General features: G+C 37.0%; 1 protein-coding gene across 2 annotated transcripts in view; it reads left to right on the top strand.

Annotated features, from left to right (window-relative positions):
- The window catches only part of DNAH7 (dynein axonemal heavy chain 7), a 279,079-nt gene that overhangs the window by 144,208 nt on the left and 107,559 nt on the right, over positions 1-27,312 (top strand). For both annotated transcript variants that reach the window (XM_073880956.1, XM_025894388.2), the window contains exons 42-46: positions 1,937-2,166; positions 17,635-17,965; positions 20,126-20,472; positions 22,034-22,214; positions 24,577-24,762. In XM_073880956.1, coding sequence (XP_073737057.1) covers positions 1,937-2,166; positions 17,635-17,965; positions 20,126-20,472; positions 22,034-22,214; positions 24,577-24,762 — 1,275 coding nt within the window. The remainder of the gene's footprint in view (positions 1-1,936; positions 2,167-17,634; positions 17,966-20,125; positions 20,473-22,033; positions 22,215-24,576; positions 24,763-27,312) is intronic.

Genomic DNA, 27,312 nt, shown 5'->3' on the forward strand with positions numbered 1-27,312 from the left:
CATCATGACTTATTTTATAGACTCCCCCCCCAATGTAACCAAGCAGAATTTTCTGATCAATGATAATGTATGAAATTAGAATTCAAGAAATCATCATAAAAGAAAAGCATTAAGCTCAATATATTATAGAAGGTTTTAGGATAAATTTGAGTATCAGTCAGGGTCCTGACAGGGAACAGCGCACTGAAGGCTTCACTGAGAAAAACTGAATGAAGGAGCTGTTCCCAGAGCTATAGGTGGGGTTAAAGGAACTGAGAGGGGACAGTGGGGCAGTTAGGAAGGGGTGGAGCATAGCAGGGAGCTTTCCTACAGCTTGGGCATAAAGGGGAAGAGGAGGAAAGCATGTCACTGGGGCTCGGAGCTGTGGAAGTAGGATTACCTGACAGGAACAGGAACCCAAAACATAGGACTAGTCTCCTGCTAGAAAGGAAGGGAGGGTATGAATAGTCCTACCCATCTCCTCTTCTTCCAGTCTCTTTCCATTAGCCAAACCCAACAGGAAGTCAAAAGGAAGAAAGCCAGAGTGACATTTGTGGTAGTTAACTTCAGTATCAGGAAGCACAGAGCAGATGAGACAAGGGTGTGGGGTGGGGAGTTCGTGGGCTGTGGCAGAGGTCCTGTGAGTGTTTTTGGCCTTGGGGAATTTACATAGCCCCTCTGTTCCTCCATTTCCTGCTAAGCCTGTTTCATGCAAAACAGATTTATTGAACCCTTGCTCAATAGCAGGTACTATTCTAAAAGCTGGAAGTGAAAAGGAAAGTGAAATAGACAAGGCTTCTGATCTCGAGCTTATTTTCTAGAGACAGACAAATTAGCAAAAAATCATTGCATCAACAAGGTGGCATATAGGGAGTAAAAGCCTTTCTGAAGAGGTGACCTTTGAAGAGTAAGCATGCCAGACAAAATGTGCCAGTACTGAGAGCATCTGGGTGGAGGGCATAAACTAGTGAGGGCAAGGGGCTGGGGAAAGAATGGGTGTGTCAGGGGACACAGAGGTGGCAGGCACCAAGTAACTGAGGGGGAAGAAGTAGAGGTGAGCTCAGAAAGGTGGGAAGGGCCCAAGAGGCAGAAATTTACAAGTTGGTTTGGGATTTGAAGTATGCTGGGAAGCCTTTGAAGGATTATTAATTGGGGAGTGTGACATGAGCTAATTTACATTTTGAAAAAAATCCCTCCCGCAGCTGTAGAGAGCCACACAAGCAGGGAGACCAGTTAGGCCACGGTTGGAATGTTCCAAGCAGATGAAAACAGAGTTGAATTGGGATGGCTGTAGTTGATGTCGGAAGAAGAGAAAGGATTTGGAAGCTATTGTGGGGAGGGTGCCTCTAGAACTTGTTTGTGGGACGGATGAAGGGTTGAGAAGGAGGAGAGGTATCGAGGATGACTCCTGCATTTTGGCTGGAGCAAGGGGTGGATGGTGGTGATGTTTACAAAGCTGGGGAAGATGGCAACTACTTGGGAGGAGATAGGAACCACATTTTGGACTTGTCCCGAGTTTGAGATAACTTTAAGAGAAATCAAAGAGATAGTCATTCAGATGATTCTGGAGTTTAGAGGAAAGGATAATAACATTTACCTCAAAGAATTATTGGGAGAATTCAATGAGATGATACTGGTAGGATGCACATAGAAATAGACATTCCATAAGTTTAGTTCCTTTCCTCTTTCTTGCTCCTACAACACTCACAAACAGTTTCTCTAACCTTTGAACAAACCACGAAGAGTCAATATTACTTGTACTAGCTACTGGCTCCTAAGTGTGCAAGTCCTGGGTTGCAGGTGGGGGAAGGGAGTTCCTCATGGAAGTGTCTCTCCTGCCCCATCCCTCATGTGTTCCTCTCCATTTCTGACATCGATAAATCACAAAGGACTGCAGTAGTAACAGACTTACAGTAGTCACTTTGATCAAGTACTAACTCATTTATCTTAAATTTAGTCATGGCCTGAAGATGCACTCCAGGCAGTTGCCTCACGCTTCTTGGAAGAAATTGAAATGTCAGAGGAAATACGAAAAGGCTGTATCAACATGTGTAAAAGCTTCCATACTTCTACTATAGATTTATCTACATCCTTCTATGTTGAACTTCAAAGATATAATTATGTGACTCCTACCTCTTACCTTGAATTAATCTCCACCTTCAAAATCTTATTGGAAAAGAAAAGAAGGTAAAAATGAAATTTCATATTTCTGTTTATGTATATTAAAGAGAGCACACATGAATTGGGGCAGGGGCAGAGGTAGAGAGGGGGAAAGAGGGGCAAACAGATTCCACACTGAGCATGGAGCCTGTTGCTGGGCTCGATCTCACTACCCAGGAGTCAGACGCTCAACCGACTAAGCCATCCAGGCACCCCAAAATTTCGTATTTCTAAGTAAGCTATGGTGATTTTAAAATATTTGTGTGTACAAAAATGACATAGCTATGATGTCATAGAAATTTATTTTGTATATACATATATGTGTACTGTGAATATTGTTTTATATATATCTATAGATACCTATAGATATCTTTAAGTGATTTATTTTGCAAACATCTTTAGGATGGGAGAGGTCTTATTCTTTTGTATAGATGGGTTGTCTGGCACATTGTAAATGCATAATCATATTTGTTGAAGGAATAAAGGTGTGCCACTCAGAGCTGAGCTAAGACTCCAGGATCCTTTGACAATGATACTGAGTAAACACCACTAGAGAGAATTTTTTTTTTAAATAAGTAATCAGATAATAGATAAAACTTCTGTTTAGGTATTGAACAGCTGAAACCCAGAAACTGCTAGTCAGGTTTCCTTCTTTAAACTCTCATTTGAAACCCTCAATTTGAACATCAATACACTTATGTACTATAGAATGTGTCAATGTGAATTTTCAGTGTCATTGAGGGTGATATTTATTTATTTTTGTAGTTTCAAGTTTTTATTTAAATTCCAGTTAACATATAGTGTAGTATTGGTTTCAGGAATAGAATAGAATAGTTTCAGGAATAGAATTTAATGATTCATCACGTACATACAATGCCCAGTGTATATCACAATAAGGATCTTCCTTAATGCCTATCACCCATTTTGTCCATCCCCCTGCCCACCTCCCCTCCAGCAACTCTCTGTTCTCTATCATTAAGAGTCTGTTTTATGGTTTGCCTCCCTCTCTTTTTCCCCCTTCCCCTATGTTCATCTGTTTTGTTTCTTAAATTCCACATATGAGTGAAATCCTATGGTATTTGTCTTTCTCTGTCTGACTTATTTCACTTAGCAATAATACATTCTAGCTCCATCCTTGTCATTGCAAATGGCAAGATTTCATTCTTTTTGGTGGCTGAGTAAAATACCACTATACACACACACACACACACACACACACACACACACACACACACACACACACATATATATATAGAGAGAGAGAATATATATCTGGTATATATGTGTATGTGTGTGTGTATACACATATACCACATCTTCTTTATCCATTCATCAGTTGATGGACATTTGTGCTCTTTTCATAATTTAGCTATTGTTGATAGTGCTACTATAAATGTCGGGGTGCATGTACCCTTCAGTTCAGTAATTTGTATCCTTTGGGTAGCTGGATTGTAGGGTAGTTCTATTTTTAACTTTTTGAGGACCCTCCATACTGTTTTCCCCAGTGGCTGCACCAGTTTGCATTCCCACCAACAGTGCAAGAGGGTGCCCTTTTCTCCCCATCCTTGCCAACATCTGTTGTTTCCTGACTTGCTAATTTTACCCATTCTTAAAGGTGTGAGGTGGTATCTCATTGTAGTTTTGATTTGTATTTTCCTGATGATGAGTGATGTTGAGCATCTTTTCATGTGCCTGTTAGCCATCTGAATGTCTTCTTTGGAAAAATGTCTATTCATGTCTTCTGCCCATTTCTGAACTGGATTATTTGTTTTTAGGTGTTGAGTTTGAAAAGTTATTTATAGATTTTGGGTCCTAACCCTTTATCTGATATGTCATTTGCAAATATATTCTCCCATTCCATAGGTTGCCTTTTAGTTTTGTTGACTTGTTTCCTTTGTTGTGCAGAGCTTTTTATCTTGATGAAGTCCCAGTAGTTCATTTTTGCTTTTGTTTCCCTTGCCTTTGGAGACGTTGTCTAGCAAGAAGTTGCTGTGGCCAAGGTTGAAGAGGTTGCTGCTTGTGTTCTCTTCTAGGATTTTGATGGATTCCTGTCTCACATCAAGGCCTTTCATCCATTTTGAATTTGTTTTGGTGTATAGTGTAACAAAGTAGTCCAGTGTCATTCTTTTGCATGTCACTGTCCAGTTTTCCCAACACCATTTGTTGAAGAGACTATCTTTTTTCCATGGATATTCTTTCCTGCTTTGTCAAAGATTAGTTGGCCATAGAGTTATAGGTCCATTTCTGGGTTCTTTATTCTGTTCCATTGATCTATGGGTCTGGTTTTGTGCTAGTACCATAGTGTCTTGATGACCACAGCTTTTTAATATAACTTGAAATCTGGAATTGTGATGCCTCCAGCTTTCCTTTTCTTTTTCAACATTGCTTTGACTATTTCTTTTGTGGTTCCATACAAATGTTTGGATTGTTTGTTCTAGCTCTGTGAAAAATGCTGATGGCATTTTGATAGGGATTGCATTGAATGTGTAAATTGCTTTGGGTAGTATAGACATTTTAACAATATTTGTTCTTCCAGTCCATGAGCATGAGATGTTTTTCCATTTCATTGTGTTCTCTCCAATTTCTTTCATCAGTGTTCTATAGTTTTCCAGCATACAGATCTTTTACCTCTTTGGTCAGGTTTATTCCTAACTAACTTACCGTTTTTGGTGCAGTTATAAATGGGATTGATTCCTTGATTTCTCTTTCTGCTACTTCATTATTGGTGTATAGAAATGCAACAGATTTTGGTATGTTGATTTTGTATCCTGAGACTATACTGAGTTCATGTATCAGTTCTAGCAATGTTTTGGTGCAGACTTTTGGGTTTTCTACACAGAGTATCATGTTGTCTGTGAGTAGCAGAAATTTGACTTCTTCCTTGCCAATTTGGATGCCTTTTATTTCTTTTTGTCTGGTTGCTAAGGCTAGACTGGCAGTACTATGTTAAAGTAACAGTGCTGAGAACAGACATCCCTGTCTTGTTCCTACCCTTAGAGGAAAAGCTCTCAGTTTTTCCCCACTGAGGATGATATTAGCTGTGGGTCCTTCATATATGGCCTTTATGATGTTGCCTACTATCATACTACCATCTCTATCCCTACTTTGTTGAGGGATTTTTATCAAGAATGGATGCTATACTTTGTCAAATGCTTTTTCTGCATCTACCGAGAGGATCATAAGGTTCTTATCCTTTCTTTTATTAACGTGGTGTATCACGTTGATTGATTTGTGAATACTGACTCATTCTTGCTAGTATCTTGTTGAGAATTTTTGCATCTATGTTCATCCAGGCTCTTGGCCTACATTTCTGTTTTCTAGTGGGGTATTTGTCTGGTTTTGGAATCAACATAATACTGACCTCGTAGAATGAATTTGGAGGTTTTCCCTCCATTTCTATTTTTTGGAACAGTTTGAGAAGAACAGATATTAACTCTTATTTAAATGTTTGGTAGAATTTCCCTGGAAAGCATCTGTATTTATCTGGATTTGGACTTTGGTTAGAAGATTTTTGATTACTGCCTCAATTTCTTTGTTGGTTATGGGTCTGTTGAAATTTTCTTTCTTCCTGATTCAGTTTTGGTAGTTTATGTTTCTAGGAATTTATCCTTCTTCTAGATTGCCCAATTTGTTGGCATATAATTTTTCATTCTTTTATAACTGTACTGCTGTTGTGGTGTTGTGATCTCTTTCTCTCTTTTGTGATTTTATTGATTTGGGTCCTTTCTTTTTTCTTTTTGATAACTCTGGCTAGGAGTTTGTCAATTTTTTTAATTCTTTCAAAGAACCAGCTCCTGGTTTTTGGATTTGTTCTACTGGGTTTGTTTATTTGTTTGTTTTGCTTGTTTCCAAATCATTTATTTGTGCTCTACTCTTTATTTCCTTTCTTCTGCTGGTGTTAGGCTTCATTTGTTGTTCTTTTTCTAGCTCCTTTAGGTGTAAGGTTAAGTTGTGTATTTGAGACTTTTCTTCTTGAGGTAGGCCTGTATTGCTGTATACTTCCCTATTAGTACTGCTTTTGCTCCATCCAAAGGTTTTGGGCCATCATCTTTCATTTCCATTTGTTCCCAGGTATTGTTTAATTTCTTCTTGAATTTCCTGGTTTACCCATTCATTGTTTAGTAGGATACTAAACATAAATACCTCCAGGTATTTATGGTCTTTCCAAATTTTTTCTTCTGGTTAGCTTCAAGTTTCATTGCATTTTGGTCAGAAAATATGCATGGTATGATCTCAATCTTTTTGTACTGGTTGAGGCCTGATTTGTGACCGAGTATGTGATCTATTCTGGAAAATGTCCTATACGCACTTGAAAAGGAATGTGTATTCTGCTGCTTTAGGATGAAATGTTCTGACTATATCTGTTAAGTCCATCTGGTCCAGTGTGTCATTCAAAGCTATTGTTTCCTTGTTGATCTTCTGCTTAGATGATCTGTCCATTACTGGGAGTGGGGTGTTAAAGTCTCCTACTATTATTGTATTATTATCAATGAGTTTCTTTATGTTTGTTATTAATTGATTTAGATATTTGGGAGCTCCCAAGTTGGAGTCATAAATATCTGTAATTGTTAGATTTTCTTTTTGGAAAGACCCCTTTATTAAGATGTAGTGCCCTTCTTCATCTCTTATTACAGTCCTTGGTTTATAATCTAGTTTTTCTGATATATGTAGGCCTACTACAGCTTCCTTCTGATGTTCATTAGCATGATAATGGGTTCTCCATCCCCTCACTTTGAATCTGCCAGTCTAAAGTAAATCTCTCTCTCTCTCTTTTTAATATAGCTTATCTCATGAGCTTATTCTGATAGTTCCTTCAAATATAGTACTACATGGTTTCACTGAACTTTTTGTTTTCTTTTTTATTTAAATTCAATTAGCCAACATATAGTACATCATTAGTTTCAGATGTAGAGTTCAATAATTCATCAGTTGTGTATTATACCCAGTGCTCATCACATCATGTGCCCTCCTTAATGCCCATCACTCAATTATCCCATCCCCTCACCCCTCTCCCCTCCAGCAACCCTCAGTTTATTTCCTATAACTAAAAGTCTGTCATGGTTTGTCTCCCTCCGTGATGACTTCCCATTCAGTTCTCCCTCCCTTCCCTTATGATCCTCTACGCTCTTTCTTATATTCCACATATGAGTGAAACCATATGATAATTGTCTTTCTCTGATTGACTTACTTCGCTCAGCATACACCCTCCAGTTCTATCCACATCGATATAAATGCTAAATATTCATCCTTTCTGAGGGCAGAGTAATATTCCATTGTGTGTGTGTGTGTGTGTGTGTGTGTGTGTGTGTGTGTATGTATACACACCACATCTTCTTTATCCATTTGTCTGTCGATGGACATCTCAGCTCTTTCCATAGTTTGGCTATTGTGGAAATTCCTGCTATAAACATTGGGGTGCAGGTGCCCCTTTTGATCACTACATTTATATCTTTGGGGTAAATACTTTGTAGTGCAATTGCTGGGTCATAGGGCAGCTTTATTTTTAACTTCTCGAGGAACCTCCATGCTGTTATCCAGAGTGGCTGCACCAGCTTGCATTCCCACCAACAGTGTAAGAGGGTTCCCCTTTTTCCACATCCTCACCGACATCTGTTGTTTCCTGACTTGTTAATTTTAGCCATTCTGACTGGTGTGAGGTCGTATCTCATTGTGGTTTTGATTTGTATTTCCCTGATGACAAGTGATGTGGAGCACTTTTTCATGTGTCTGTTGGCCATTTGTAGGTTTTCCTTGGAGAAATGTCTGTTCATGTCTTCTGCCCATTTCTTGACTGGATTCTTTGTTTTTTGGGTATTGGGGTTGATAAGTTCTTTATAGATCTTGGATACTAGCCCTTTATCTGATATGTCATTTGCAAATATCTTCTCCCATTCCATAGGTTGCCTTTTAGTTTTGTTGACTTGTTTCCTTTGTTGTGCAGAGCTTTTTAGCTTGATGAAGTCCCATTAGTTCATTTTTCTTTTGTTTCCCTTGCCTTTGGAGACGTGTCTAGCAAGAAGTTGCTGTGGCCAAGGTTGAAGAGGTTGCTGCTTGTGTTCTCCTCTAGGGTTTTGTTGGATTCCTATCTCACATTTAGATCTTTCATCCATTTTGAGTTTATCTTTGTTTATGGTGTAAGAAAATGGTTCAGTTTCATTCTTCTACATGTGGCTGTCCAATTATCCCAACACAATTTGTTGAAGAGACTGTCTTTTTTCCATTGGACATTCTTTCCTGCTTTGTTGAAGATTAGTTGACCATAAAGTTGTGGGTTCATTTATGGGTTCTCTATTCTGTTCCATTGATCTATGGTCTGGTTTTGTTCTAGTACCATACTGTCTTGATGATTACAGCTTTGTAATAGAGCTTAAAGTCCAGCATTATGATGCCTCCAGCTTTGCTTTTCTTTTTCAACATTCCTCTGGCTATTCAGGGTCTTTTCTGATTCCATACAAATTTTAGGATTGTTTTTTCCAACTCTGAAAAATGTTCATGTCATCTTGATAGGGATTGCATTGAATGTGTAGATTGCTCTGGGTAGCATAGACATTTTAACAATGTTTATTCTTCCAATCCATGAGACTGGAATGTTTTTCCATTTCTTTGTGTCTTCCTTAATTTCTTTCATAAGTGTTCCATATTTTTTACAGTACAGATCCTTTCTCTTTGGTTAGGTTTATTCCTAGGTTATTTTGTAGTTTTTGGTGCAATTATAAATGGGATCAATTCCTTAATTTCGATTTCTTCTGTCTCATTGTTAGTGTATAGGAATACAACTGATTTCTAGGCATTGATTTTATATCCTGCCACATTGCTGAATTCCTCTATGAGTTCTAGCAGTATTGGGATGGAATCTTTTAGGTTTTTCATATAAAGTATCATGTCATCTGTGAAGGGAGAGAGTTTGACTGCTTCTTTGCCAATTTGAATGTATTTTATTTCTTTGTCTGACTGCTGAGACTAGGACTTCTAGTATGATGTTGAACGGCAGTGGTGAGAGTGGGCATCCCTGTCTCATTCCTGACCTTGGGGAAAAGCTCTCAGTTTTTCCCCATTGAGAATGATATTCTCTGTGGGCTTTTTGTAGATGGCTTTTATGATATTGAGGTATGTTCCCTCTGTCCCTACACTGTGGAGAGTTTTAATCAAGAAAGGATGCTATAGTTTGTCAAATGCTTTTTCTGCATCAATTGAGAGGATAATATGGTTCTTGTCCTTTTTTTTTTTTTTAATGTGATGTATCACATTGATTGATTTGTGAATGTTGACCCACCTTTGCATCCCAGGAATAAAACCCACTTGGTCATGCTGAATAATCCTTTTAATGTACTGTTGGATCCTATTGGCTAGTATTTTGGTGAGAATTTTGGCATCCATGTTCATCAGGGATATGAGTCTGTAATTCTCCTTTTTGGTTGGGTCTTTGTCTGGTTTGAGGATCAAGGGAATGCTGGCCTCATAGAATGAGTTTGGAAGTTTTCCTTCCATTTCTCTTTTCTGAAAAAGCTTCAGAGGAATAGGTAAAAGTTGTTCTTTAAATGTTTGGTAGAATTCTGGGAAGCCATCCAGCCCTGGACTCTTGTTTGTTGGGAGATTTTTGATTACTGCTTCAGTTCCTTGCTGGTTATGGGTCTGTTCAGGTTTTCTATTTCTTCCTGTTTCGGTTTTGGTAGTTTATACCTTTCTAGGAATGCCTTCATTTCTTCCATGTTGTCTAATTTGTTGGCATATAGTTGCTCATAATATGTTCTTGCAGTTGTTTGTATTTCCTTGGTGTTAGTCATGATCTCTCCTCTTTCATTCATGATTTTATTAATTTGGGTCTTTTTTCTTTTTGATAATTCTCGCTAGGGGTGTATCGATCTTATTAATTGTTTCAATGAACCAGCTTCTAGTTTTATTGATCTGTTCTACTGTTCTTTTGGTTTCTGTTTCATTGATTTCTGCTCTAATCTTTATTTCTCATCTCCTGCTTGGTTTAGACTCTCTTTGCCATTCCTTCTCCTGCTCCTTTAGGTGTAAGGTTAACTAGTGTATTTCAGACTTTTCTAGTGTATTGAGAAAGGCTTGAATTGCTATGTACTTCCCTCTTAGGATCCCCTTTGCTGTGTCCCAAAGGTTTTGAACAGATGTGTTTTCATTTTCTTTTGTTTCCATGAATTTTTTAAATTTCCTCTTTAGTTTCCTGGTTGACACATTCATTCTTTACTAGGATGCTCTTTACCCTCCAAGTATTTGAGTTCCTTCCAAATTTCGTCTTGTGACTGAGTTGAAGTTTCAAAGCACTGTGGTCTGAAAATATGCAGGGAATGATCTCAATCTTTTGGTACCAGTTGAGGCCTGATTTGGGACCCAGTATGTTATCTGTTATGGAGAATGTTCCATGTGCACTTGAAAAGAATGTGTATTCTGTTGCTTTAGGATGGAATATTCTGACTATATCTGTGAAGTCCATCTGGTCTAGTGTGTCAGTCAAAGCCCTTGTTTCCTAGTTGATCTTCTGCTTAAATGATCTGTCCATTGCAATGAGGGGGGTGTTAAAGGCCCCTACTATTATTGTACTATTATCAATGTGTTTCTTTAATTTTGTTACTAATGGTTTATATAATTGGTTGCTCCCAAGTTAGGAACATAAATATTTATAATTACTAGGTCTTGTTGAATACACCCTTTAAGTATGATATACGGTCCCTCTTCATCCCCTGGTTTAAAATCTAATTTGTCTGTTATAAGGATTACTACCCCAACTTTCTTTTGATGTCTGTTAGCATGGTAAATGGTTTTCCATCCCCTCCTTTTCAATCTGGAGGTGTCTTTGGGTCTAAAATGGTCTCTTGTAAACAGCATATTGATGGGTCTTGCGTTTTTGTCCAATCTGATATCCTGTGTCTTTTGATTGGGGCATTTAACCCATTTACATTGAGAGCGACTATTGAAAGATATGAATTTAGTGCCATTGTATTACCTGTAAAATAACTGTTTCTGTGCATTGTCTCTGTTCTATGTTACTTTTGAGCTCTCTCTTTGCTTATAGCATTCCCTTTAATATTTCTTACAGGGCTGTTTTAGAGATCACAAATTCTTTTAGTTTCTCTTTGTCCTGGAAGCTCTTTGTCTCTCCATCCATTCTGAATGACAGCCTTGCTGGATAAAGTATTCTTGGCTTTATGTTTTTCTCATTTAGTACCCTGAATATATCGTGCCAGTCCTTTCTGGCCTGCCAGTTCTGTGTGGATAGGTCTGCTGGCAGTCTAATGTTCCTACCCTTGTAGGTTAAAGATCTCTTTCTTGAGCTGCTTTCAGGATTTTCTCTCTATCTCTGAAATTTATAAGCTTCACTATTATATGTCAAGGTGTTGATCTATTTTTATTGATTTTGAGGGGGTTTCTCTGTGCCTTCTGGACTTGAATGCCCTATTTCCTTCCCCACCTTAGGGAAGTTCTCAGCTATACTTTGCTTAAATATACCTTCTGCCCCCCTCTCTCTTTCTTCTTCCTCTAGAGCCTTAATAATTCTAATATTGTTTCCCTTTATGATCTCTTGAATCCTCCCCTCATGGTCCAATAATTGTTTATCTCTCTTTTGCTCAGTTTCTTTATTCTCCATAATTTTATCTTCTATATCACTTATTCTTTCTTCTGTCTCACTTATCCTATCAGTAAGAGCCCCCATCTTTTATTGCATCTCAACAATACCCTTTTTGATTTCAACCTGATAAGATCTTAGTTCTTTTATTTCTCTAGAAAGGGATTCTCTAGGGTCTTCTATGCTTTTTACAAGCCCAGCTAGTTTATTTATAATCATTATTCTGAATTTTAGCTCTGACACTTTACTAATATCTAAATTTCTTAAGTCTCTGGCAGTGATTACTGTCTCTTTTCCTTTTTTCTGGGATTTTTTTCTTCTGGTCATTTTTTCCAGAGAAGAATAGATGAATGAAAGAACAAAAAAGAAATAAAAAATAAAAATATCAACCATGACCCCAGTGAAATATACACTAGGCAAATTAGAAGAGATCAGAAACCAAAAAAGAAAAAAGGGGGGGGGAGAAAAAGAGAATATAATAAAACAGGTAGACAGAACAGGGTCATATACTTGGTCCTGGCTGTATTTTGGTCTGTTTGTTAGAAGACACTTAATCCTGAAATTGTAAAGAAATAAAAACATACATATACAAAAATAAAATTGAATGCAGTGAAAGGAAGCCAAAAATGAAGAATACATTTATAAAATATAAATGTAAAAATGCAAATTAAAAAAAGATTTTTAAAAAGTTGAGAAAATAAGAAGCTAGTTGAAAAGGAAAAAAAAGTAAGAAAAAGAAAATTTTAATCTGAAAGACTAAAGAATTGTGAGAAAAAATCTTGAATTCTATGTACTATTTTTCCCTAGTGCAGGAGTTTTTCAGTTCTGTGTGATCCATAAACTTGGTATTAACCTGATGTTCCTGCTGGTCTTCTGGGGGAGGGTCCTGTTGCACTGAGTCTCAGGTGTCTTTGCCTGGGTGGAGTTGCACTGCCCCTTGCCAGGGGGCCGAGCTCAGTGTAGGATGCTTTGGGTTACTCTTTGTGGCTTTTGTTCCCTGGAGACTTTTGCACCACTTACAAAAAGTGGTCAATTTTCTATTTGTTTAATTGCAGCAGTTCTTTTCTTAGATCTCAGGTTGAATTCACAGGTGTTCAGAATGATTTGATAGATATCTAGCTGACTTCAAGGGACCAGATGAAACGAGGGTCCCCTACTTTTCCACCATCTTTCCTCTCTCCTAAAGTGAGTCTCTTGTAGACAGCATATAGATGGATCTTTCTTTTTTTTTTTTTAATCCATCCTGACACCTTATGTCTTTTGATTGGAGCATTTAGTCCATTTATATCCAGAGTGATTATTGATAGATATGAATTAATGCCATTTTATTACTTGTTTTGTCATTGTTTCTGGAGATTTTCTCTGTTCCTTTCTAGTCTTTGTCACTTTTGGTCTTTCTTTCCCACTGAAAGAGTCCCCTTTAGTATTTCTTGCAGGACTGCTTTAGTGATCATGAACTCCTTTGGTTTTGTTTGTCTGGGAAACGCTTTATCTCTCCTTGTATTCTGAATGATAGCCTTGCTGAATAGAATATTCTTGGCTGCATATTTTCCCATTCAGCACACTGAGTATACCATACCACTCTTTTCCTGCCTGCCAAGTTTCTGTGGATAGATCTGCTGCTAATCTTGTTTCCCTTTGAAGTTAAGGACTTCTTTTGTCTTGCTGTTTTTAGGATTTTTTCTTTATTTAACTATGATGTTTTGGTGTTGGCCTGATTTTGTTGATTTTGTTGGGAATTCTCTGTGCCTCCTGGATTTGGATGTTTGTTTCCTTCCCCGAGTTAGGGAAGTTTTTAGCTATAATTTCCTCAAATAAACATCCCCTCTCTTCTTCTGGGACTCCTATGATATAAATGTTATTATGCTTTATGGAGTCACTGAGTTCCCTATGTCTACATTTGTGATTTAATACTTTTCTTTTTCTCTTTTTTTCAGCTTCATTATTTTCCACAATTTTATCTTCTGTATCATTTATTTGTTCCTCTGCTTCTTCCATTCTCATCGTCATTACATCTAGTTGGTTTCAAATCTTGGTTATTGCATTTTTCATTTAGGTCTGACTAGTTTTTAGGTCTTTTATCTCTGTGGTAAGGGACTCCCTGGTGTCTTCTATGCTTTTATCAAGCCCAGCTAGTATCCTTATAATTGTTGTTTTAAATTCTGGACCAGGCATATTACTTATTTCTGTTTTGATTAGACCCCTGGCCATGACCTTTTCTTGTTCTTTCTTTTGGGATGAGTTCCTCCATCTTGGCATTTTGTCTAGATGTCTGTCTTCTCTGTGTTAGGAAAGCCTGCTATGTTTCCTGCTTCTGAGAGTAATGGCTCTATAAAGAAGAGGTCATACACTCTCCAGGGCCTGGTGCAACAGAAAGTGTTTCTAGTGTATGTTGTGTGTACTCTGCTGCTGTTGTTTTGGCTGCTCTTTCCCTCAGGTCAGTCCTCTGTGGAGTTTCTCCTTGCCTGCAATGGGGAGTGTTTGGACCTTGACTAAAGTGTGGTGAGTTTTAACTGGGTGCACTCTGGTCTGCTTGTTAAAAGAGACTTGATGCTCTTTCCACTAGAGCTGAAACTTTGCAGGACTCTATGGTCAGTAGTCATGGTGCATGTGGGGGATTTGCACTGGTCTTTGGAGGAAGGGGCCCAATGCACTGGTTCTCAGGCAAGTGTGCACCAACAAAGTTCAGGGGGTGGGCTTAGTGTAAGCCGTTTAGGCTGCCAGTGTTGGTGCTGTGCTGCTTTCTGAAGTTAGTTTATGCTAGGGGGCAGGGGAAGGAAGTGGCATCCACTGACTCTTTTGTCCCTGGAGAGGCAATGTCACCTCTCCCAGATGTATTCCAAGAAAAGGGAACTGTCTCTCCCAGTGCATCCCTGGGGGATCCTCAGATTGTGCCATCTGCTCCTGGGATATCTGCCATCCTACACAGGAGAACTGCAGCGCCCTCAGAGCTCCAACCAGCAACAGCTCCGGCCTTTGAACTCCACTGGTTGTAAAAACTCATGAAAGTCAGCCCCTTTCATTTTCCTAGTCAATGGTTTTGGGGAATTGTTTTCCTTGTGCAAGCCCTTGTGCACTTCTCTTTCTCTCTCTCTCTCCCCCTCCTCTCTGAGCAGGGCTCCCTCCTCTCTACAGCACCCATGATCCGTTTCTCCCCTAAGTCACGTCTCCACACCTCTTACATTCCACAATGTGCAGTGGCCTCTTCTCTCCCTCTAGTTGTGCAGTTTGTTCTGTCAGTCCTCAGATTGATTTCTTGGGTATTCAGAATGATTTGATTCTTATCTAGCTGTGTTCCAGGGAGGAGGCAAGCCTAGTCCTACTACTCTACCATCTTAACTTCCTTCAGTCTGCTGAGGGTGACTTTTAGATGCAAAAGAAATTTATTCAAAAGCTTCTTTGGTTCTAATAAATACCCAATATATTATAAAATGTAAAAACATTATATTAAGCTATAAAATTAGATATTTAAAAATTTTAATGATCTACCTTTTAAAGCGTTCTTCAGCTAATGTTTGGTCACATTCAAAAAGTTATTTAAACAAATTTTTTACTTTGTATTTATAATATTTTTCGTTGCATTTATAATTTCTAAAGGTTTTTATTTCCCTTTTGAGGTCTGATTTAACAAATCAAAATTTCCTACATACTTAAATAATTTTTAAAAATTAGTAAGTTAAACTAATACAGAGGGTGAGCCTTAAATTATTTTAAATATTTAATATTACCTATCAACTTTATGAGCTATTTTTACTTTAAAACAGAAATCTAGCTCTTGTTCAATTACATAATTTATATTGGACCATAAGGTTGATCTGTGAATCTAACAGACTGAATTCTTTTAAATATTTAAAATATATACTTAAAACACCAACATGCACAGATTTCATGACACAAAAAATATTGATGCAAAGTTTAATGTTTGCATGTTAACTATAGTTAATTCTAAATCTTCCTGTGCTAACCCACTACGTCAAGCATTTTGAAGCATCCTTTCCCGTATTGTCCAGGATGCTACCTATATCCTGGTAGGACACTCCTCATCCATATTTACAGTGACTATTGTAATACCTTCTGCAGCTGGGGCATCAGAGCTTTCCTAGGTACCATGATCCATACTCCTGTGTTTGAGTCACATCATTACTACTTTTTGCATCTACCTAGTGAAATCTGCAACCCCTACCCAAGGTAGCTACATTACTTGACTGAATTTTATAATTGCTTTGGCTGTCAAAACAATTGTCTTTCCATGTAGATCTAACAATCTTTAACTTAATGGAATCTTGTCTTTTTTCCCCCCCATATTTTCCCATCTAAGGATATTAAAACTTTTTGGAGGTTCTTATTAAATTTTAGATATCACTTATGTCTCTGTACACTCAAAATGTTTAAGGCCATCCTAACTGAAAGAAATATTATGAAAATGAAGTACAAAGTTATAGGAAGATTGAAAGTAATAGTTTTCTAGGCATTTTTTAGGTATTCTTATTTTCCTTTCAAATCTTCCTCTTTTAAAAAAAATTTTTCCTTCATGGGGCACCTGGGTGGCTCAGTTGGTTAAGTGTCCAACTCTTGGTTTCAGCTCAGGTCATGATTTTGGGGTCATGGGCTCAAGCCCCGCATAGGATTCCATGCTCAGCTGGGAGTCCGCTTGGGATTCTCTCCCTCTGCTCTGTTCGCCTCTCTCTCTAATAAAAAAAAATTTTTAAATCTTAAAAAAAAAATTCTCCTTTACCTCAACGAGGATCCCCATCCTGTGGTTACTCTTCCGTTAGTAGCTAAAGCCTTCAGATCTCTATATAGCCAGGTACTCTGGTACCCTAGAAGCAAGTTAGCAGGTCACCTGCTAGGACACCAGTAGTTTAGCTAGCAAATCATCACATGGGAAGAACCACAATATGGAAGCTTTCCTGTTCTTGTTTCTGTTCTTATTCGACAAATTTTTGGCTAAAACCAAACTCACAGATAATATGGTATCATATATCTAGTCCCCTAGGTGGTGTTTTTTTTTTTTTCCTCCTGTGGCAGTCTTTTTAATGTTTTTCTAGTTACCTATTATAGTTTGAGCCAGTTAAGCCCTCAGGTGAAGGGTATGCTTCTGCCTTTAGACAGTTTTCAGGCTGTTTCTTTTACCTACTCCAACCTCCTTTTTGAGGATGATTTCTAAAATGTGTCACCTTTTACTTTGAAACATTATGGTGTATCAAATATTTTAAATGAAATGAATTATAGAGTTTTCTCTACATATAATGTATAATTATCCAGAGAACATATATGAATGCAGATAAAATGTTTAAAGCACATTACAATATTATTATCTTCCTAGTCAATTATTATTACTTTGTAATCATTCGGCACACAAAAAGTATTGAGTTTTATTATTATCCTATTTGTCATTTTTGTCTTAATAAAAAATTATTTCAAGATATTGAATACTTCCTAAAATCATTTGCCACCTTTGGCAACATTCAAAATAATATATTTTGGGCACTGAAGTCTGTTTAAAAGATGTGATTATAAAAAGGTTTTAAGGAACCGTAGTGTTGTAGGAATGAATTTCCCAAAGAGACTAATTTTAGGGGTACACCATTCATTTTGATAAAGAGCACTCCTTGCCTATACCTAGTATATAATAAATTTAAAAATAACTTTTGAAATTCTGTTATATGCTTGGATATTGTGCTAGGCCCTGGAAATACAAAAACAAACAAGGCATACTTTTGGCTCTTAATTGTTTATAACCCAGTGTTCTAAAGTTAATAATTTTTGACAAATTGTTATGTGAAAATCTTTTATACCACTCCTTTAGTTATGCCTGGAAAAAGCCTGAAAAGGTCAAGAATATTTCAATTTTTCCTTGAAGGATATAGAACTTGATGCCTAACCTCATTTTATCTATTTGCTTCCAGCGAAGTCATGAAAATGAAAAAGAGGTATGAAGTGGGTTTGGACAAACTGGATTCTGCCGCATCTCAAGTAGCTACAATGCAAATTGAGTTGGAGGCGCTACATCCTCAATTAAAAGTTGCTAGCAAAGAGGTGGATGAAATGATGGCAATCATCGAGAGGGAGTCTGTAGAAGTTGCCAAAACTGAAAAAGTAGTGAAAGCTGATGAAACAATAGCAAATGAACAAGCTATGGCCGCTAAAGCCATCAAAGACGAATGCGACGCGGACCTGGCAGAGGCCCTGCCCATCTTGGAGTCAGCACTGTCTGCCCTGGATACTCTCACTGCGCAGGTGAGAGCACAGCCAGACCCTTGCTGGGACACACAGCATCGTAGTTCAAGAAGGTGTTCACTACTGTGGGCTACGGTCAAGTCGGCCTCTCCAAATTAGTCTCCACATTTAATGCAATCGAAATCATTTTCAAATTAGCAAAAGAATTTCCTAATTGACCTGAAAAAAGAAGTGCATGTGCATGATAAGAATTTTGGAAAAGGAGGAAGCTGCCAAATTTTAGAACCTACCCTAAAACCTCTGTTATTTCAGGAACTTTGCACAACTTTGCAGTACAATGGTGGACGGAGGCATAAGACCTAAGTGTGTATTTTATTTCTAAGGTGCACCTTTTTCATATTTAGACACTTTCATAATTGGCATACACCTTACAGTAGATGTGATAACATATCGTGTTAATGTTTGTTAGTGTTTGGGTTTTTTTTAATTTTTGTGATACTTAATAATATGGCCTACAATGTTATACTTTATAACAGCGTGTCTTAGATTGGATGAAATGTGGTATTAAAAATTTAGACATGAGGGGTGCCTGGGTGGCTCAGTCATTAAGCGTCTGCCTTCGGCTCAGGTCATGATCCTGGGGTCCTGCTTTCCTGCTTCATGGGAAGCCTGCTTCTCCCTCTCCCACTCTCCCTGCTTGTGTTCCCTCTCTCGCTGTGTCTCTCACTGTCGGATAAATAAAATCTTTAAAAAAAAATAAAATAAAAATTTAGACATGAGAGGGGAATATTTCAATTAAGAAAGATAAAGGTGAATTTTTAAACATAGTGTTGAGAATTGTGCTAAACTTTTGGGTGAGGAGAGACTATTAAGTTCTTTCTTCACACCTACTCCAATATAGATTTCAGAGTGATTAAAATTTAAATATAAATAATTACACTACTATAAAATAGTAGAAAATGCAGATCCTCTTTATATCTTAGAGTGGATCAGGACCTTGGATTTCTTAGATGTGAGAGAAATCAGAAAAAAAAGCTAAGCAAAATTGTAATATATATGCTCTGGATACTCTTCTGTTTTTTTCATAACTGATAATTAGTTCTTTTTAAGTTATAAATTTTAGTACCTAAAAACCAACACATTTTGTTTGATATAAACATCACAGACAGAAGTGTAGAAACACTCGGGGGAAATATTTGAACTAGATGGCAAACAAAAGATTAATATGCCTCTATGTAAAAAGCTCTTACAAATCAGTAAGACAAAAATAGCTGTAAGATAAGATAGTAAATGATACAAAGAAGTAATTCACAAAAGAGGAAATACAAATAGTCAATAAACATATGAAAATGTATCCTACCTCACTTGTATTTTTAAAACTACAGATTAATAAAGTATTTCTTTGGCTTATCAGAATGCCTACCCTTGTTGCTGAGGGTATATGTAGTAAAACAGGAACCCTTAGATACTTTCTGGAGAATAGATTGTCAATATGGGTCAAAAGCTTTAAAAATAAAGGATATGAAATTCTTAATTCAACATGGCAATTGTAATAGTAAAAAAAAAATAGAGGAAAAAATATAGATAGGGCATGAGAATTATGGCTCATGTCTATACCTGAGATCATGCAGCCATTAAAATGATGTAGGTGTTTCATAGCACGTAAGGATGTTCACTATATCTTACTATTGAAATATAAAAAGTTTTAAAACAGCATGTTATGTTATGTAGACTATAATTCCATTGGTCAAAATGTAGCATATTCACCAGTTTATAGCATACATACATAGAAAAATATATAGAAGTATAAATAAAAAATATTTGCAGCAGTTAACTAGATATTATGGGATTATAGGAGATCTTAGTATGTATAATTTCTCTGTATTTTTCTAATGTTTGCATCTATTACTTCCATAAGTTTCAAGAAGCTACAACACTCTTATTTTGCAACAGCCAGATTTCTCTTATGTGTTTTTGAAGTAGACTTTATGTCATAAGTAATCTCACATTAGGGTATATTTCCATTATTCTTTTTTGTTTCTAACTTTCCCTTTTGGACAAACTTCTCAATGGTGTTTTGACAGAATTCTATCGCTGTTACCATTTCTACCCAATGAACAGAGTGACTATCTTATGATTTAGTTTGAAAATAAGAGCCAGTTACAAGTAATGCATAAACAAACAATTCTTTTTTAATAATTAGCATGTTGTTATTTCAAGGACATTACAGTGGTAAAATCCATGAAGAGTCCTCCTGCTGGTGTCAAGCTTGTTATGGAAGCTATATGCATCTTGAAAGGCATCAAAGCTGACAAAATCCCTGACCCAACAGGTTCAGGAAAAAAAATAGAAGATTTCTGGGGTCCAGCTAAGAGACTTCTTGGTGACATTCGATTTCTACAGTCACTTCATGAATATGACAAGGACAACATTCCTGCAGCATATATGAATATCATAAGAAAAAATTATATTCCAAATCCAGATTTTGTTCCAGAAAAGATTAGAAATGCTTCCACAGCAGCCGAAGGTCTGTGCAAATGGGTCATAGCAATGGATTCGTATGATAAGTAAGTACTAACAACAACAACAACAACAAAACCCTGTGTTTTATTTTCCTGTTTGGTCATTTAGACACTATAAAACTTAAAAGCTATACAGGTGAGAGGCTCCTGGAAAATCATGTCTAGTGTCTGCTATGTGTGTACATATTTCCTAGAGGCAAGACCATAACAATTATGTAGTATAATACAGTGATGCTTAAACATTTTTTGGACTCAGGAACCCTTTATACTCTTAAAAATTCTTGAAGATGCAAAAAAATTTTTTATTAAAGATTTTATTTATTTATTTGTCATAGAGAGAGAACACAAACAGGGGGAGCAGTAGGCTCCCCGTTGAGCTCAAGGAGCCTGATGTGGGACTCGATCCCAGGACCCTGAGATCATGACCTGAGCTGAAGGCAGACGCTTAACTGACTGAGCCACCTAGGCATCCCATGAAAAATGTGTTTATCTACCATATTAGAAGTTGAAATAGAGAAATTTTAAAACACTATTAATTCATAAATACATTACATGTTACCTAAATTATTTTTTTAATTCACATTTTTCACAAAAAATACTAGGAAAACAGTAGTGGTGTTTTATATTTTTGCAAATCTCTTCAATATGTGGCCAGTAGAAGATAGCTGGACTCTCAGATCTGCATCTTCATTCAATCTTTTGCAATATGTTGTTTCAGTTGAAATATATGAAGAAAATACAGCCTCACACAGATGTTTAGTTAGACAAGAGATGTTATGGACTCCCCAAAGGGGATGAAGCATGTCTTGGACCACATTTTGAAAACCACTAGTATAATATATATTCTTTGTAAGACAAGGAGTCTTTTCTGGTGATCGTATGAGAACCACTTATATTGTGTACAAAACAGCAAAAATTACTGGTTATTCTTCAAAAAGCGAATATTACAGGATGTCTTTCAAATTCACACACAATTTGAATCATTGTATATATAGTTATACACTGTATATGTTTTGGACCATGATGTGTTAATGATAAATTTTAATTTAATATTTTATCGTTTGTTTAGAAAGCTAACATCACTGACCCCATTTTCCAGATAGAAGATAATTTAGATCCATTCTTTTTCTTATATAGTCCCTTCTATTACCAACATACATATTTATAAGATGGCTGGTTTTAGCTAAAGATGTATTCTGAAAATTTTTAAAAAGCAAAATGACATAGATGAAACACCTCACTTCCTAAGAATTAAGCTTTAATGAAATAGACTAGTTTTCATAAATACTGCAATATTTTACATGAATAGACTATTTTCCTTTTGAAAACCACCAATATTCATACTGTCAATAATCTAATACTTTATATTAGGTAAAAAAAATTACTTATTTGAAAGTGTTATTCATATTTGATATCTATTTTAATCATTTCTTATGTGCTGGGGTCAGGTGTGATAGTTCGATGAAATATGGAATATGGAAACCAGCATAGGTTTTGCCTCAAGATGTGTTTTGACTTATAGTAAGCAGAGAAAAACAAATTCAGTGATAGAAAGTGTACTACAGTATAAAAGGCATATCTAATTTTCTGATTTTACTTTTTGCAGGGTGGCAAAAATAGTAGCTCCTAAAAAGATAAAGCTGGCTGCTGCCGAAGGGGAGCTTAAAATTGCTATGGATGGTCTTCGTAAGAAGCAGGCCGCCTTGCGTGAAGTTCAGGACAAGCTGGCCAAGCTTCAGGATACCCTTGAGCTGAATAAGCAGAAGAAGGCTGATTTGGAAAACCAGGTATGTAACACTATAGACAAATACGGGCAAATCCTAATTACTTTAGTAAGAATGATGCTTGCACCAGCAAGTAATAGCTACATCTCCTGTTTTCTTCCTGGTTGGGGATTGGCAAACGATGGCCCACAGGCCAAATCCAGCATTGCCCATTTTTATATGGCCCACAAGCTAATATATAATAATAATAATAAATAGTTTTGACTTTTTTCATGATTATATAGTAAATGGTTGTATAAATACCTGCCTAATAGCATCAGTTTTGCCTCTAGATCCACAAAGCCCCAAATTTTTAGTTTTGCAGCCCTTCCCCCCCAAAAGAAGTCAATCATCTCTACCTTAGATTATTAAGAATATTAAGAATATTAAGAATATTAAGCTAGATTATTTAAATAATTCCTCACTTTATAGGTAAGGAAATGGAGAACCAAAATATTAGGTGTGTAAGGGGTAATGGCAGAGTAGAGATAAGAACTCAATACCCAGAACCATACTGTGTCCCCTGAAAGTTATTTTAAGACTAAAATAGGTGATACTGTTTATAATAAGTAACTGCTCAAGTCTAATTATGTTCCGGGAAAAGTCAAAATATTTTATAAAGTCAGTATTTATTGAGTGCTTACTCTGCAAGTCACGGTTGTTCTGAGAACAGTATGTATTATTTATTCTCAAGTCACGGTTGTTCTAGGAACAGTATGTATTATCTCATTTATTCTCAAAACAGCCTTCTGAGGGAGGTCATCTTTTTGTATCATTTTGTAGAAACTAAAGCATAGAAAGGTTAAGTAACTTGCCTATGGTCAACCCAGCTTCTAAGCATGAAGGCTAAAATCTGACTTTAATAACTGTGCTCTTTCCCAGACTTTTTTCCCATAGGATATGACCACAAATTCTGTATTTATACAAATATGTGACATTGTGCTCATCTTTAGAAATATTACTTACTACAGGGCATGATGTCCGAGTGGTCAGTTTTAGTTTAAGCAATATAATAGGTGGGTGTGTGGTTTACTGTAAACATTTGCCAACTCCATTGTATGTTTGAAATTTTTTATTTTTTGTGATAAAATGTTGGAAATCATGATCATGTAAAATGAATATATGCTTATATGTGTACTAAAAATCTGCTTTTGGGGCAAAATTTTACTTAAAATATTTTTACTTAGTAATTTCTGATGGCAACTTTACTGTAGTCCAATACATGATTCAATTTATTATAAACATTGCTGAAAAAAGAATGAAGAGAGAAGCCAGGAAGACAGAAGATATTAAAAGAGGGAAAATTAAAGGACAAAAGATTTAAATTTAGGAAGTATCAAAAATACCCCAATTATATACTGTTGCTTTTTCAAGCCTATCTTTAGATAAACCAGTTTAGTATTTTGTATCTTTTGGTCTAAAAGCATTTATTTAATATAAATATTAGTAGCATTAGGAAAAAGTATAAGCCAAATTCTTATTCCACAGTAAACTAAATGCCTCTGCTTTTATCAATTGTTTACTTCCTCTCTTCATGTCAGTCATTTCATTTTGAACCTTAAGCTAACCTTTGCTTACTCTTGCCTTTATTCAAGAATAATGAGGCTAAGTCACTTAAAATTAAACTACAATAATTCAGGTATTCTACTGGAATATTGCCATTGCATGGGTTGAAATGGCTTTTCCCCAAGTTTTCCGCCTTCATAATTATCCTTTTTCTTTTTTTAATCACATTGCTTAATTACACATAATCAAATTTGGTTGACAGTCTTCTGCACAAAGTAGGCTCTTAGCTATTGATTGATGTCCTAATTGAAGGTTAATTGCAAGTGTGTGAGTAGGTTGACAAAATTTAACAACTTGAAAATTGTGCTTTGCAAGTAATCATAAATTATTACAACTTTTAAACATTTAACCTTTAAAATTATCATTAAGTCAACCATAAGTTAAATGAGGGGAAGATTTTGATAGAACATTTGAAATAAAATGCATTTAGAGTATTTAAATTTGAGGGAAAACATTTAATTTGCAAGAGACTGTCCTTTATTACATAAGCAAATTTCATTGTCTCCTATTGTAGATCATTCCCTTAAATAGAGCTATTCTTGCATTATGTGATGACTATCCACTAAAAATATCATAAATTGTGTATACTTCATTATACATACTTACTGCACATACTTTATTATGAACACAATTCTCAAATGTCATGGACTTGCCAGTCTTCATAGTGAGATAGCTCACATTTTTTTAGAGAGTTAAAAAAAAATTCCAGATGAAAGTTTGTAATTAAAAAAAGAATTTATCTCAGAGGGCAAAATCTTGCAGAAATTTTTACTTATTTTCTACCTGTGGATGTTGATAAGAGCTGACTTTTATTTTTGAGGTTGACTTGTGCAGCAAAAAGCTAGAACGAGCCGAGCAGCTGATTGGAGGCCTTGGGGGTGAGAAAACACGCTGGAGCCTTACAGCTCTGGAGCTGGGGCAGTTGTACATCAACCTGACAGGTGACATCCTCATTTCCTCAGGAGTTGTTGCTTACCTAGGTGCCTTTACATCAAACTATCGACAGGTAACGAATACTAGTCGATTTCTAAGATCTCTTCCTGACCCTCCCATTTTAGCCAGTACTGACTAATCTTAGAGGATTTTGTTGGCTTGCTTTTTGGTTTTTTGATAAGTATGAAGAACGAATGTTTCCAAGTGATTTCTATCTAGTTGTGTATTTTAGTTATTCTGTAAATTGGCTTGATAGCCATAAGATGCCATATCAAATATTCTTCTAAAATCAAATTGTTTTAGAAACAAAAACACTGACTTTAAAAGGTAACATGAAATGGTAGGCCCTTAATGACAGAGTTTCAGTTCCTAAACAAGTATAAAGATATCAGGGTTTTTTTTTTTTACATCTTTTTTTTGGTGTGTGTGTTTGTGTAATCAACTACTCTCTATGAGTCTCAATAATGAATCATTTCAAAAATCACTTCAGACACTAAAACTTCAGGGGAGGAAAAGGCAAGCTGGCCTAGAACTGAATCTGTAAGTGGTTTCTTGTCTTAGAAAACAAATGCCAAGTGTCCTGCTTCGAATTACCACCCCTTTGATGGATTCTGCCTCATTCTTTGTGACCCAGTTCCCATTCCTATTTCTTCTTCCTGCTTTTTCCTTCCCTTCTTTCAGTCCATTCCTGAATGAGACCCCATATTGTTCTGTTCTCTTTTGAAAAATTGAACTGGAACCCAACCCAGAACATGGCCCTGTCAAAGCAGTAGGAGAGACTTAGAAAAATTAAAAGTACTGAAAGAAAAAGAAAAGGAGGGTAATGAGAATAAGAAGAGAGACATTTTAAAACATTTGGCAGTAGTTTCTGGTGTCAAGCAAGTAGAAAAAGAATAAATAATTCACTTTTTGTTTTTGTTTTTGTTTTTCTTTTCTTTTTTTATATAACATTTGCTTTTACCTGGTCTCAGCTGAGCCTTACTTAATTTGGGGGCTTTCTCTTAAGTAGGCTTGATTCTTGGAGGCCACGTGTTTTAGTTTGTTTGTTTATTTTTAACCAAACCGATTTAAAATCTTCATATACATGGTCTTTCTGTCTCTTTGGGATCTGGTTGCCCTGGTCCTGGTACATGACCTTCATATTCTTCCTCGCTTTGTTCATTTGTATCTTTGAATAACTGCTGCTAAGGCATTAACATCCTGTAGCTCAAACAGTTAATGTTTAGCATGAAACTATCTGGTAATAGATTTGTTTGCTCTATGGTTTCAGAGACTGAGGCTTATCAAGATGAAGGGAATTGCTTAGAGCCACATAGTTGGTTAATGACGCAGCAAGAATGAGACTTGCAGTCCCTTGAATCCTCATTTAGCCCTCTTTCTCCTCTCCTATATCAATTTGGAACAATGGTAGGGGTAGCGGCGGCCACCCTTCCCCTCCCCTGCTGGTTCCCAACACACCCTTGGGCACCTGCACTGGCTCCTGCTTAGCATTCCAGAGCCATGCTGAAAGTCCCTTGCCTCCCCACCCTGCCCTCTCTGACACATGTGTTCCGAGGCCCTGGATCTTGCTGACTGCACAGACAACCACTTCCAGAGCCCTGAGGTCCAGAACTGAGACCTTGGAGTTTCCTGGCAGAAGCACAGTGACACTCAAGCTAGACACAGATACAGCCAAAACTCCAAGCTCCTATGAACTCACATCCTCTGTTCTCACCCCTGATTCAAACAGCCATGTCATCCCATCCCAGTTCATCTCTGTGAAGGCTTGAAGGCAATTTTACCCCTGCCTTGCTTCACTATAGCTACCTAGGCTTTTACTTTTCTTGAGTCTCTAAGGTTGCTGTTCCTGTGAATGTGTTCTCTATGTCCCCCTCTGACCCGCCCCCTCTCTCGGGTCAGGGCAGCTGTCAGGTTACACCCCATCAAAATTTTCCCATTCAATTGTAAGCATAAGGTTATAGTGGCGAGTTCAGTGTCTGCCCAAATGCCTGCCTGGCTTCCTGAACTTTCATGTCCAAAAACAGCACCTGTGGCTCTTTGTTGGCAGACTTCCCTTGGGTTCTTAGAATCCACTTTGCCCAGTGTTTGGAGAGCTGGAATTGCCTGGGGATTTATCTCCCACTAGGGTGTGCCTGAATGAATGACTGACAGAAGTGGGAGCTTGAGAGTTGTCCTCCCTTCCCTCTGGTTGGAACAGCTCTAAGAACTAACTTATCCTCCTTGTAGGATCAAACCAAAGCCACCCGCTGCAGAACTTTGGCTGATTCCTCACCTTGTGTTGGCTTCTTCCCAGTCCTTGCACTGCTCCCCCTAGCATCCCTTCCTTAATAAATCTTCGTCTCAGAGTCTGCTTCTGGGAAACCCAACTAAGACAAAAAAGCCTTCCAACAATCCTGGTTCTTTTCGAGCATCAAAGTCTCGAGATACCAAGAGCCCTCGATAAATAGCTGGATCCCCTCCTTCCAAGCTTGAATCTGAGTAGCTGTTAATTATTCATCAACCCCTTTGTAGAACTTCTGGCACTCTTCATAAATAAGACATAGAAAACTCCAATTCTTCTAGGATAACTGGGCCCAGGGTATTTCAATTGCCGTGCCCATGCCAATCTCTGAAACAGAATCCC

Source organism: Callorhinus ursinus, unplaced genomic scaffold, assembly GCF_003265705.2.
Source record: "Callorhinus ursinus isolate GAN/ISIS: 27379988/994484 unplaced genomic scaffold, GSC_fseal_2.0 scaffold2, whole genome shotgun sequence".
Lineage (NCBI taxonomy): Eukaryota > Metazoa > Chordata > Mammalia > Carnivora > Otariidae > Callorhinus > Callorhinus ursinus.